General features: G+C 45.5%; 1 protein-coding gene across 2 annotated transcripts in view; it reads right to left on the reverse strand.

The window, feature by feature from the left end:
* Positions 1-13783, reverse strand: part of SPTLC1 (serine palmitoyltransferase long chain base subunit 1) — a 65210-nt gene extending 51427 nt beyond the window's left edge. For both annotated transcript variants that reach the window (XM_055128454.1, XM_055128453.1), the window contains exons 1-3: positions 13679-13783; positions 11407-11514; positions 9329-9423 (exon numbers count right to left, since the gene is read on the reverse strand). In XM_055128454.1, the coding sequence (XP_054984429.1) occupies positions 9329-9423; positions 11407-11514; positions 13679-13735 (260 nt within the window). In that variant the 5' untranslated portion in view covers positions 13736-13783. The remainder of the gene's footprint in view (positions 1-9328; positions 9424-11406; positions 11515-13678) is intronic.
* Between the last annotated feature and the right edge of the window lie 914 nt (positions 13784-14697).

Raw genomic sequence — 14697 nt, forward strand, 5'->3', positions numbered from 1 at the left:
GGAGAGTATCATGCTAAGTGAAATGAGTCATAAAGAGAGGGACAGACATAGAGGGACTACACTCATTTGTGGAGTGTAGGGTAGCATCACATGAGGCTGACACCCAGGGACAGTAGATACAAGGGCCAGGGGGATTGCCCCATAGCTGGAAGACTGCTTCATGAATGGAGGGGAGAAAGGAGATAGAATAGAGAAGGGATCACTAAGAAAATGATGGCTGGAGGAACCAATTGGGATGGGAGATGCATGCTGAAAGTAAATAATGGACCAAACATGATGACCTCTCAGGGTCTGTGTTGCAAGCTATAATGCCCAAAAGTAGAGAGAGAGTATGGGGAATATTGTCTGCCATGGAGGCAGGGGGAGGGTGGGAAAGGGGGGGTATACCCAGGATATTGGTGGTGGGGAATGTGCACTGGTGGAGGGATGGGTGTTTGATCATTGAGAGACTGTAACCCAATCATAAAAGCTTGTAACTGTTTCATGGTGATTCAATAAAATTTAAAAAATTAAACAAACAAAAAATAGAAACTTATGGTACATAAACACAATGGAATACTACTCAATCATAAAAAAAGACAAAGTCATGCTGAAATTTCGATGGAGCCAGAGAATACCCTGTTGAGTAAAATCAATCAGAGGGAGAGATACAGACTGAGAACTAACTCTCTCATCTGTGGGTTATACGGAAACCTCGTAAGGGAATTATCAATGCTGAAGAGCAGTATACCTGATCTCTAGTAGGAAGACTGGCACCGGGGCAGGGATTAGGATAGGTTAGGGAAGGAACGCTAGGACAATGAGGGAGGGGAAAAGCACCTGTTACAGAGGCAAGCTTTGGGGGTGGGAGTGTAAGGGGGAAACTGGGGACATTGGTGGAGGGTAGCTGGCACTGGTGAAGGGATTGGTGTTTGAACAATATATGACTGAAACTCAATTCAATATCTTTGTAACTTTGTAATTCATGGTAATTCAATTTAAAAAAGCTATTTAAAAAATTGCCTTCGCGCCTGGCTGTCTTCCCCAGGGCCTCCTCAGAGAAGATGGGCTCCAGCTTCCCTCTCCACCCTGAGCAGAGCACCCAGCGGCCTAAGACCTCAGGAGCCTAGCCACAGCCACGCTCAAGGCCTCTCTCCACATGTTCGGACGAGCCTCACGCATGAAAGAACCGGCAGAGGAACCCAGGTGAGTGGGACCCGGGGCTGAGACCTCCAAGGCTGCTCGGATCGGGACTGGGCCTGCTCCACCAGATTTCCAATTTCCCAGTAGCTAGGCGGTCACACCCAGGGACTGCCGCCCCCCCCCCCCCCCGCCAGCGCCGTGTAATCCTGTCAAAAGCCAGCATCCAGAGACTTAAAAGCAAGCTCCCAGAAGCGTGCTGTCGCTCGATATCTTATAGCCTATTTCTCCCTCTGGGAGATCCTGGCAAACTACTGGGAGTTTCCTACCCACATGGGAGAGCCTCACAAGGTCCCCATGGTGTAGTAATATGTCAAAACCAGTAACAAGCTGGGTCTCATTCCCCTGATGCTGTAAGAGCCTTCAGTATGGCATCATTGGAAGGATGAATAGAAAGAGGCTTCTAAAATCTCAGGGCTTGGGGCTGAAGAGATAGCACAGCGGGTAGGGCGTTTGCCTTGCACGCGGCCAACCCGGGTTCGAATCCCAGCATCCCATATGGTCGCCTGAGCACAGCCAGGGGTAATTCCTGAGTGCAGAGCCAGGAGTAACCCCTGTGCATCGCCAGGTGTGACCCAAAAAGCAAAAAAAAAAAAAAAAAAAAAAAAAAAATCTCAGGGCTTGGACGAATAGAGACATTACTGAGACCACTCAAGAAATTCGACGATCAATGGGATGATGATGATGAAGATGAAGATGATGATGATGATCATTTAAAAAAAAAAGAAGAAGAAGAAGAAGAAGAAGAAAAGGGGGTCAAACCTGGCCACAAAGAGAGGTGGCTGGAGCCAATCTGTGTGGTGTTGGGGCTGACTTTTGGAATGAGTCAGGAGGAGGATACACAAAAACATGGTATGAAACAAATACCCAAGGACAGTAGAAACAAGGGCCAGACAGATTGGTCCATGGTTGGAAGCCTGCCTCAGTGCCGGGGCAGAAGGCAGCTGGGCTGGAGAAGGGACCATTATGACAAAGACAGTTGGAAATGCTCACTCTGAATAAGAACTGCGTGCTGAAAACAGGTGACGGAACAAACAGGATCTCAGTATCTGTATTACAAATACTGAGTATTTGTATTACAAACTATAATGCCCAAAGGGGGGGGAGGGAGGGAGAAAAGGGGGAAAGAGAGAGAGACAGAGAAAAAGTGTGTGGGGGAAAGTGCCTGCCACAGAGACAGGCTGAGGGGACTGAGGGAAGGTGGGGAGAGGGAAACTGGTGCACTGGTGGTGGGAAAGGTATACTGGTAAACGGATGAGGGATGGATGTTGGAACACTGTATGACTGAAACCCAACCATGAACACTGTTTTAACTGTATCTCATGGTGATTTAATAAAAAAAAGAAAAAGAAAAGAAAAGATTGGGGGTACAGTAATATATTGTGGTGGAATAGTATTGGTGCCTCAGAGTGGGTAAGATACTATAGTAACACTTTATATCTAAAATATATAAACATTTTAATTCATAAACTGATGTCACTTCAGTGAAAATTAATTAAATACAAAGTATTTTAAAATGTGAAGTACTTATAATTGCTATAGTATGAAATATATAGACCTTGAAAATACTATGCTAGGGGCAGAGATAGAGCATTTGCCTTGACTGCAATGGATTCAGGTCCTGAGCCCAATCAGGAGTGAACTCAGCTCAGAGCGCTGAGCACTGCCAGGTATGTGGTCCAAAAACAAACAAAAAACAAAAAGAAGAACATACTGTGCCAGTTAAAGAAGTGAGACACTAATCAAGTTATCACTATTTGCAGATGATATGATACTATACTTGGAAAACCCTAAAGACTCTACAGAAAAGCTCCTAGAAACAGTAAGTCGATATAGTAAAGTGGCAGGCTACAAAATCAACACCCAAAAGTCCATGGCTTTCTTATATACAAATAATGAAAGAGAAGAAAGAGACATTAAAAAAAAAATCCCATTCACAATAGTACCTCAGAAAATCAAGTACCTTGGAATCAGCTTAACCAAAGAGGTGAAGAACCTATACAAGGAAAATTACAAAACACTACTTCAAGAAATAAAGGAGGACACCAGGAAGTGGAGACACATCCCCTGCTCATGGATAGGGAGAATTAACATTATCAAAATGGCAATACTGCCCAAAGCACTATACAAATTTAATGCAGTCCCTATCAGGATACCCATGACATTTTTCAAAGAAATAGACAAATCACTCCTGAAATTTATATGGAATAATAAACCCCCACGAATAGCTAAAGCAATCCTTGGGTAAAAGAAGATGGGTGGCATCACCTTCCCCAACTTCAACTCTACTACAAAGCAGTAGTAATTAAAACAGCATGGTATTGGGATAAAAACAGACCTGCAGACCAATGGAACAAAGTTGAATATCCTGTCACAGACCCCCAAATATATGGCCACTTAATCTTTGACAAAGGAGCAAGAAATGCAAAGCTGAAGAAGGAAAGCCTCTTCAACAAGTGGTGCTGGGAAAATTGGATAGCTACCCGCAAAAAAATGAACTCTGACCTCTGTCTAATGCCAGGCGCAAAAGTCAGATCAAAGTGGATTAAACTTCAATATCAGACATGAATCCATAAAGTTCAGAGAAGAAAATGTAGGTAGAACTCTCCATGACACTGAAGCTAAAAGCATCTTTAAGGACAAAACAGCACTGGCCATGCAAGTGGAAGCAAACATAAACAAATGGGACTATATCAAACTAAGAAGCTTCTGCACTTCAAAAGAAACAGTGACCTTTCCGGCCCCGCGCGAGATCGACCCCGGAAGCAACTGAACCACTTTGGACACGAGTGGCGCCCCCAAAATGACTTCAAACTGTGTGCTCGGAGCTTCTGGCCCAGGCGCTGCCGGCGGGGTATGGTCTTTTCTCTCTCAACTCTTTGTTTTTGAACGCAGCGAGGCAATAGCCGGTTTTTAGACTATGCAGGAAGCCCGGGAAAGCCGATGGGGCGGGACTTCCGGATCCACCCAGTGCCAGCCCACATTTAAGCGCAGAGCCATGTGGGGATGCTCCTTTCCGGCCCCGCGCTAGATCGACCCCGGAGGCAACTGAACCACTTTGGACATGAGCGGCGCCCCCAAAATGCCTCCAAACTGTGTGCTCGGAGCTTCTGGCCCAGGCGCGCAGCGAGTGATGCAATTACCGAAAGAATTTTCCCTGGACTTCATATAGAAATCCAAAACCGCGAGGCTGCGATAACCTAATATCTCTTGATTGTCAGCAACGTGTAAATGTTCCTTTTTGGCAGGGCTTACCGTGGGGGGAAACTCCAAACAATAGTACTAAGTTTTTTGTTGAAGGGTAAAAGATTGTAGCGATAGAATTTTAGGCAGAATTTTCCCTGGACTTTATATAGAAACCCAAAACTGCGCGGCCGCGGCAGCCTAATATCATGTAATCATCAGCAATATGAAATGGTTCCTTTGTAATGGGTTGGACTTTGGGGGGACCATAATAGGGTTAAAGTTTGTAGCGACGTGTAATTTCTGGCTGTACTTTCCCTGGACTTTATACAGAAATTCAAAGCCGTGAGGCCGCTGCCATGGCCGCGCAACCTATTGTCATTTAATCATCACCAATATGAAATGGTTCCCTTTTAACGGGTCGGACTTTGGTGGGAAATCCTAACAAGAATAGTAAGTCTTTTGCTGAAATATTGAAGGCTACCAAAGTGGTAGCCATCTCTATAGACTGAACTAAGCCATATCCCCACGCTGGCTGAGAAGAAATATCCTTCTTTCTCGGGAAGAAACGTGGCGTGGCGTTAACCATAGTATGATGTCCATTAAGCTGACACGGACCTGGTGGCGTGGGAATGGGATACAAGGGAATAAATTATTATGTACTTCGAACAGCGGGACGCTGGTGGAATCTCGAGCTGGGGCCGATACCAGCGTATTACTTTTGGTTCCAGAAACTGCTTGTAGACATTCTACCAGACTATCAACTAAGCCAGAGCCCCACGCCGGCTGATGACGGGAAATAACCATCTTTTTTGGTTTGTTTTCCCTTTGTCAGGCAGCGTGGTGATTACCAAACAGGCGTGACCTCGGTGGCGCGGGACGAGGGGGGAAAAAAAATAGAAACGTTATGTAACAAACAGCGGGACTTAATATCTCTACATTCTCAGCAATGGAGAGCCATCAAATGCTTCCTTGACAGTGGGACTGTCTTTTCTTTTTGGGGGGGAAACCCTAGCAACAATAGTGAGTTATGTGTTGAAACATGGACTATAACCAAGATAAAGCGTAAACGAAGTGAAACTTATCACTTACAAGGGCGGGGACTGGGGGGATGGGAGGGGGCGGGAGGTATAATGGGGTGGTTGGTGATGGAATATGGGCACGGGTGAAGGGAAGGGTGTTTGAGTATTGTATAACTGACATAATCCTGAGAACTATGTAACCCTCCACATGGTGATTCAATAAAATTTAAATTAAAAAAAAAAAAAAGAAACAGTGACCAAAATACAGAAAGAGCCCACAGAATGGGAAAGAATATTGACCCAATACCCATCTGATAAGGGATTAATATCCAGGATATACAAGATACTTGTAGAACTGTGTAAGAAAAAAACCTCCAACCCCATCAAAAAATGGGGAGAAGAAATGAACAGAAGTTTCCTCAAAAAAGAAATACAAATGGCCAAAAGGCACATGAAAATATGCTCCACATCGCTAGTCATCAGGGAGATGCAAATCAAAACAACAATGAGATATCATCTCACACCACAGAGACTGGCACACATTCAAAAGAACAAAAGCAACCAGTGCTGGCGTCGATGTGGGGAAAAAGGAACGCTCCTTCACTGTTGGTGGGAATGCCGACTGGTCCAGCCTTTCTGGAAAACAATATGGATAGTCCTTCAAAAAATAGAAATTGAGCTTCCATATGACCCCGCAATACCACTTCTGGGAATATATCCCGAGGATTCAAAAGAGCACAGTAGAAATGACATCTATACCTATATATTCATTGCAGCACTGTTCACAATAGCCAAAATTTGGAAACAACCTGAGTGCCCTAAAACAGATGACCGGCTAAAGAAATGTTGGCACATCTACACAATAGAATACTATGCAGCGGTTAGGAGAGATAGAAGTCATGAAATTTGCTTATAAATGGATAAACATGGAGAGTATCATGCTAAGTGAAATGAGTCAGAAAGAGAGGGACTGTACTCATTTGTGGAGTGTGGGGTAGCATCACATGAGGCTTACACCCAAGGACAATAGATACAATAGCCAGGGGGATTGCCCCATAGCTGGAAGACTGCTTCATGAAGGCAGATGGAATAGAGAAGGGATCACTAAGGAAATGATGGCTGGAGGAACCAGTTGGGATGGGAGATGCACGCCGAAAGTAGATAATGGACCAAACATGATGACTTCTCAGGGTCTGTGTTGCAAGCTATAATGCCCCAAACTAGAGAGAGAGTATGGGGAATACTGTCTGCCTTAGAGGCAGGGGGAGGGTGGGAAAGGGGGGGTATACCCGGGATATTGGTGGTGGGGAATGTGCACTGGTGGAGGATGGGTGTTTGATCATTGTGAGATTGTAACCCAAACATGAAAGCTTGTAACTATCTCACGGTGATTTAATAATAATAATAAAAAAAAAGACACTAAAGGCCACCCCATATAACATGACTACTTTGTTAGGAAATGACCTAAATAGGCAAATTCACACAGAAAGTAGATTAACGGTCAGCAGAGGCAAGGGAGAGGGGGAAATGAGGAATTACTGCTAGTGCACATGAACTTAGTTTGTGTGTTGGAGAACATATCCTAAAGTCAGAAGGTGGTAATGGTGGCACAACTCTGCAAATTAACTAATTCCCAGTTAAATTATACACTTTAGAAGGAGAAAATTTGACAATCTGTGAACTACATCTCCATAAAGTTTGATTTAGAGAGGAAAAAAACTATGTCAACTATATTCACTTTTCTATCAACTCATAAGTAAATGAAAAGAAATATACAATTGAAAAGTAACTCTAAAATTATCAAAAGCAACAAAAGATTCTTCAAGTTTTCCCTGCAAATTTTGCTATTTACATGCTACTGGATAGGACTGCAATGTTCTGCAAATGTTTAAATAATAAATGAAAAGGTTCACTACTCAGAAAGTGTTTAACAGATGAATCACTCTAGCCAAGAGTGAAAACAATTTGAAGATGTGTATCATTCTGATAGCTTCCAAAGACCGTTGCCAACATATATGAATGTAAGGAATACATAGCAAACAATGAGACATGAGCAAATTCCTAAGCAGATTCCTGTAATGTACAAGAACATTCCAGGGCCAACCTGGCAGCAGTTCAAAGCGGCAACCAGTTAGAACTAGAGCAGGATGACAAAGGTCACAGGAAGTAAAAAAGAAAATGAATCCAATAGATGAGCAGTTTCCAAATGTTTCACACCAGTGAAACAGCACCAGTCCACGGAGCGGAGGCTAAAAACCACGAAAATGGCGGAGTAACACACATGAACACTCTGAATGGAAATGTGCATTCTTGGAAGAAGATAACTGCATGAATGAGCTTAGGAAGTAGTAGCAAGCAATGGACAAATGGACAAAATGATTTCCTTCGGGGAAAATGAAAGGGAGTAAAAAACAACAATGCGATTACTGAGCATGGACTTATTTCAGTAATAATATTAAGGCAGTCCTAGGAACCTAACCCTAAATAACCTAAGGATACATGAAGTTCTGAATTCTGTAAGGGGAATTGAAAATGGGAAAGCCCAGATAGCTTGGAGGATGAAAGGCAGGTGGGGGAGGAGGGGCAGCCATGAGCGAGACAAGCGCCCTACCTGCTGTACTGTATCTCTGGCCTCCAAAAAGACTAATGGCTGGTAAGCTATGATCACTTAGAAAGTGATTCTAGGTGATTACAGGACATTTTTAAACAAAGTACTAAATATTTTTGGTGGCAGTCATTATGTGGCGAAAGTATAAGCATAAGCAAAAACCTTCACCAAGTTGGTTATCCTGCATGGGAAAAAGCTGGTTTTTTTTTCTAGCTATCTTTATGCTGCACATAAAGCACAAATAGAATAGAGCACAAAAAGGTCAACTTGAAGTAAAGAGAAGACAAAAAGTTTTAGTGTCTGACTGGGTAACAGTCCAGTGGTCGGCACTTGCCTAGTACATGGCTGACCCGGTTTGACCCACCACACTATGTTCCCAAGCCCCATCAGGAGTGATCCCTGAGTGCAGGATCAGGAGTAAGCCCCGAAGCACTGCTGCTGTGACCCCCAAAACAAAAAAATTAAAACAAAATTGTCACATCATTAAATCTGGATAGTAAGCATATGTCTTGTTATTTTTCATACACTTAAAATAAATTTTAGTTCAATCTAACCTGCCAGATGAGGCATGCACCATAACAGCTGCATTATCTTCCAGCTGCTTTTCAGTTTACATGTGTAATATAGCAACATTTAATATTATTAAATATTGTTAAATATTAAATATATAATTAAATAGAAATAAAAATCATGGTAATAATATTATGAGTGTAAATCAAAAACAAGATTTTTGGAGGTTGGGGATAAGGCAAGGGACAAAGCCTAAATACCAAATATGAGACTGAAAAGTCCACAACAACAAAGTTTTTTTTGGGTCACACCTGGCGTTGCACAGGGGTTACTCCTGGCTCATGCACTAAGGAATTACTCCTGGTGGTGCTCAGGGGACCATATGGGATGCTGGGAATCAAACCTGGGTTGGCTGTGTGCAAGGCAAACATCCTACCTGCTGTGCTATCACTCCAGCCCCCAACAAGAAAGTTTTATAGCAGAAACTAAAGCTGTTTGTTTCTGATCTCCAGAGATTTACAAGTTTTTAAAAAAAGGGGCTGTAAGACAGTATAGCACGTAAAGCACTGGCCTTGCATGGGACCGCTATGGCCGACTACAGTTTACCCCCTGAGCACTGCCAGGCATTATTGCTCCCAAGCAGAGCCAAGACTCGCCAATAGGCACTGCCACATGTGTCCCAAACAGCCATTGATTCCTCTGCCACCGCCCCCCCACCCCTGCACAAAACTTAAAAAAGCAAACCACACAAACTACTTCATACTTTGACAAGTTTATCTATCCTATGAGAGCAAACCCAAGTCTTCAGGTAACAAAGCCAATTTACCCGGAAACGATATTGTAGTTGAGGGCAGGATGGTCTTTGGAGACTGGTACAACAAGAGGTTCCGGCTGCCACTCTTCAATTAATTCTTCCTTTTCCTACAGGAGACGAGGAATCAGCAATACAGCAGTGTGCAAGCCACGGACTGAGCCCCCACCCCCTTCAGTGTCTGGGCAGTTTACTGCAGAGGAACCTCCACAGTGAGCATCTGTGAGGGATCCAGGTCGGGCTGCTTGGTAGAAAGAAAACAGCCTCACCGCTGGGGTTCCGGGCACTCGGCAGCTCATCTCTTTCCTATCACACTCTAAGTGCTCTTCAACTGGAGCCTTTTGGGGCATTGCAAAAAACAAAGAAACACCTCCAAGGCAGAGATGAGAAGTGTGGCTGTGGGTAAGTGGGTTTGTGTCTATTTTCAGTATCAAAAAAGGCCACACCCTCCTTCTTCAGTCCAATCATAAAACCAGACAATGGAGCACCATCTGATGTAAGGGTTCTGTTATTTCCTCCAGAAAGTTTCCATACACAGCCACTTTTTTTCTTTTACCTGTTACTTCATTAGAAGCATTTGACTATTTTGAGTTTCTTTTACTTTGATTTGAAAATGCAGAGTGGGTGTGCAGGATGAGAGAAATAAGCGCCATACCAACTCCTGTTTTACACATAATCCTGCTCTCTCTCTCCACAGCTCTAAAACCTGTCCAAAGCTTCTGTGCATATTCACCCCCATAGGTAATGCCAGAGCAGGACAAAGGGCACATCCCCTGATGCTCAGGCAACTTCAAAATGTTGACAGACTCAATCTACCAACACATGTACTTCTCCTGACTGCCTGTGACATTCAGTCCGGAGAAGCTAGAAGTACAAGCCAAGTACAAGCTTGTGACTGAAGGGACATTATCAGCAGCAGCATGTTACTCAAAAGACTGCAGATCTGTGGAACTGAGAAATGCATGTCATTTTAAAAGAGTACTTAAAAGAACAGTTTTTAGAAAACCTCACACGATTTTTGGGGGATAAAAGGCAATGATTTTCTAGACTCTTATTCTAGTTAAGGTTTGCTCCTGGAGGATTATTCTCAAATTATGTTTAGTTGTTGTTCTTCAAAATGTGCTTTTATGGATTAGTATGTTTAAACTAAAACTTAAGAATATTAGGAACGAGGCTGGAGCACAGTGGGTTGGGCGTTTGCCTTGCACTCGACTGACCCAGTTTCGATTCCCAGCATCCCATATGGTCCCCCGAGCATCTCCAGGAGTAATCAGGAGTAATTCCTGAGTGCAGAGCCAGGAGTAACCCCTGTACATCGCCGGGTGTGACCCCCCCCCCAAAAAAAGTATATTAGGAATGATCAAATCAAGCTGGAAATTTCAGGCTCACAGAATCACTCATAAGGAGTTCCTAAGTACCATACCAAGGGGAACTTCTCTCTTGGATGGTCCAGTTTACTTCAGTGATACTGAAAGTTTCTCACAGCATGTAAATCACACAGAAACTTTTTTTTTTAAAATAGGGGAAGGAAGAGATCTCTGATTAAGTTTAAGGCATCCCTTTAAGATAATCAATGACATATTAAAATAAAGACTGTAAGAAATCCTGCAACAACATTTCTTTATTCCACTTTATTCGGTTTTCTGAAACTTATGTGCCACGTAGTGCTGATGACTAAACTGGGGTTGGACATATGCAAGGCATGTGCCCCAACTCCTGTACGACCCCCTCTCTACCCCCACCCCCACCCCAACTCCATAAATAAGACACACAGAAAAAAACCTGTGCAAAGTTTTCAGAAATGTTGATTTTTTCCTGAGCACCTGTCATTACACAAATGTGTACTGGAAACCCAGCAGCTGTTTGTGTTTCCTTTTACCCTCTCTCCACAATACCATTTACCCTTAGCAAAGTACTCCCTTGGGTGTTCACCTCTGGCTTCCTCATATTTTGCTTACTTTGATATTTCATTCCCCTTCACTTCCCTGTCTTACACAAACCATTTTATACTGCTATATACAAAGCCTTTCAAAAAGTTCTTTTGGGAGAGATATACAATTATATACCAAATAATAACAAATTTCATTTCTTACCTTGAGGGTAAGGTCAGATCGTTCTTGTAATTTGTAAGTTTTAGAAAAAAGCAGTCTGATTATCCAGAGTATTAGAATTCCTTCCAAAATAAGATGGTAAGCAGGAGCCTAAGAGTCAAAAACAAACGGAAGAGAAATTAACATTTCTGAAATCTATACATTAAATATAATGCATCTATAATATTGCCCTATATAATCTCTAGCCTCCTTATTCTAAAAATTTAATTTCAAAGTTCCTTTCATTTCTAATAAAGCAATTTCTCCTACACAGGAAGAAGTTACCACAGCAACTTTAAAACAAAAATGCAAATTAATGAAAAAATTTTGACAGAATTATTAGTATTTCAAATAATATCAACTATCAGCTCTTTCAGGTAACTTTTTTTTTCAGTGATACAAGATCGTTTTTATTGAATGAATGAACCTTATTTACAAATATGTAGGAGGTGGGGAAGAGAGGATATGTGTCCAAGAGAGAACACAGGCTTCTCAAATAGACAAGCAGGTTAGACACCTGTTCCAGGGAGAACATGGATTTGAAAAGCAAGCCCAAGTAACTAAATTTTTATCAGCAGGAAGTAACTAACAAATATTTCAGTTTTCCAAGTCATCAACCACTAGCACTTATTATAAATGAGATGAGTAATTCAGAAATGAGTCTCTACAGTTATTCTGCAAATTGTATTTTTAGGTTATACCTGGCAGTGCTCAGGGGAGGCTCCAGGCAGAGCTCAGAGGGATGACGTGGTGGCTGGGGTCAAAGCCCAAAACCCTGCATGCAGAGCATGTCTCACTGAGCTCTGTTCCAAGCTTCCGAAATTTCCCCCCTTTAGTTATACGGCCACACCTGCTGGTGCTCAGAGTTTACTTCTGGCAGGGCTTGGGGAACCATTAGCGCTGCCAGGATGAAACCCTGTCTGCTGTATTGGCTCCAGCCCCAGCTTCCACAAAATTCTTAAGAAGAATGTTGAACGTTCCACTGTATACTCTGCATCCCTCATAAGCCCCTTTACGTCCATTTTGGAATGTGATTTAAAATGCTCAGAGGAATAGAGTCTTTTCTCCCAGTTTCCCCAAAGCTTTTTTGTTGTTTCCCTGTCAACAGACACACAGATACACACCTCAATGAAATTATCCACCGCAGCTTTCCTAACAATATGCTTCCAGATAAAGACCTGGCTGGTTTTTGTTTTGTTTTGAACTAGACACACTAATAGCTTATCAAAAAACCCATTCAAAGGGCTATTTAGAAACATAAACCCAAATCATTTTCAAACACTACAGTGACAATTCACCCGAGTTTGAAAAAAATCTATCCAGATCGAGGGGTTAGAGATCTACTGGCAAATCTGAACATGAATTTCAAAGATCAAGCACAAGTAACTGAAGAAAAATTAGTGTCTCTCCCCGCCCCCCTCGGCTACACCAGGGTTGCTGATGGGACCACGAAATGCTGCGGATCCACCGCGTCCTGCACGCGCCCTGAGCCCGGCACCATTTCCCTGTCCGGTAAGAAGCTCTTCTACGTTTGCCAATCCCTCAAACACAGTTCACTTCAAATAAAAATAAGGATCCTGGTGTACTTCCCCCCACAGAAGACTCTAGTAGGGAAACCGCTATCCAAACCACCAGTTGCACATCCCACTCCCCAAGGAAATCGCCCCAGAAAATGTCAGGCTCAAACTGGAGGCGGCGCCGCAGCACCACGCCGCGTGTCCCGGGCGGGCGGGCAGCAGAGCCGTGCCGCCTGCCGGGCTCGCCTCTCGCTTCTCCCGGCCGCTCTCGGGCCCGCGAAGCCCGCGACCCAACGCGCCCTGTCAAGTCCTCTGCGCCCCAGCCCCGCCTCAGTCGCCACAGGCTGAGGAGAGAGCGCGGAGCAAGTTCTCCAAGGAGAAGCCTGCGCGCCTCGCCTCTGCTCGGACGCCAGCGCGCCGGGCCTCGGCCGCAGGGACGGCGTCCGGGACCCCCGAGCCCGGACCCCGGCGGCCCCGCGCTGACGAGCCACCACAGGCGGCGGGCGCGGGGCCGACAAGCCGCCCTCACGCCGCGCCCCCCGCTCCGGCCCCCGCCCGCGGCCCGCTCCCTCGCTGTCTCCCACACGCGCGTCCCCGCGCCGCCGCCCAGCCCCGAGACCCGCCGCGGACTCGGGGCTCGCAGGGGCGCCAGACCGAGCCCCGGCGCTCGGGTCCTGCCCGCCCGGTCTTTTCAGAGGGTCACCCAGAGCCGGCCTCCCGGGGGCCGCCCGGCCGCGCCACCCCCCGGGCCGCGTCACCTCGTAGAGCGCCTGGACCATCTCCACCAGCACCCACTGCTCCGCGGCGGCCGCCATGGTCAGCCGCTGGGGCTTCCTTCCCCGGGCGCTCGCACGCACGTCAGACCCGGCGCGGCGCGGCCTGCTGACGTCACACGGGGCGGGGCCAGCCAGCAGGGGCCGCCCCGGCGCCTGCGCACGTGCAGCCGGAAACTCCGTTGGGAAACCGTTGAGTGGGCGCCGTGGCGGCGGTGATGAAGGGAGAGTTGTTACGACGTCATCGCGGGCACAGGCTTTTTGTTTGTTTGAGGGAGCCACACTCAGGGGTCACTGCGGGGGGACACGGGGGATCATAGGGGCTGTCCCTGTGGCCCGCGCGAGCGAGGTCTCCTCCAGGAATCCGGTCGCCTAAGAACTTCCCGAGCTGAGAAGCGGCTGCAGAGTCAGCGGGCGAGGGGCTGGCCTCGCACGCGCCACCGATGCGATCGATGGGGGCTAGGTTCTTGGAACCCCAGGTGATACTCCAGGAGTGACCCCTGCACAGCTTCGTGTGCCCGACTCCCGCACCCCTCTGCCGGGAGGGGGGATGTAAATAAAAACAGCACGTTGGAGGTCTCAGACACGGTGTAAGCTTTGCAAGTAATGTCATGTAGAGCCTTATTCTGACTTCATTGGTCATGAACAAGTAGACCGTTAAAAGATGCACTTGAATTCGTTTTGTTCTATGTGGTGGGACAATAACAATAATGTTATAGGACTGCTGGTGACCATTTATGTATTTTTTTCCTCCACCTTCCTCCCATTACAAACAGTGCTGCCCTCAACAGTAAATGTACACAGCCTCTAGTTTGTTTTTTTTCCTTTTTGGATCACACCCAGCAATGCACAGGGGTCACTCCTGGCTCTGCACTCAGGAATCACCCCTGGCGGTGCTCAGGGGACCATATGGGATGCTGGGATTTGAACCCGGGTCGGCTGCGTGCAAGGCAAACGCCCTACCCTCTGTGCTATCACTCCAGCCCCCAACTAGACCATTTTTG

The sequence above is a fragment of the Sorex araneus genome, chromosome 2, assembly GCF_027595985.1.
Source record: "Sorex araneus isolate mSorAra2 chromosome 2, mSorAra2.pri, whole genome shotgun sequence".
Classification (NCBI taxonomy): Eukaryota; Metazoa; Chordata; class Mammalia; order Eulipotyphla; family Soricidae; genus Sorex; species Sorex araneus.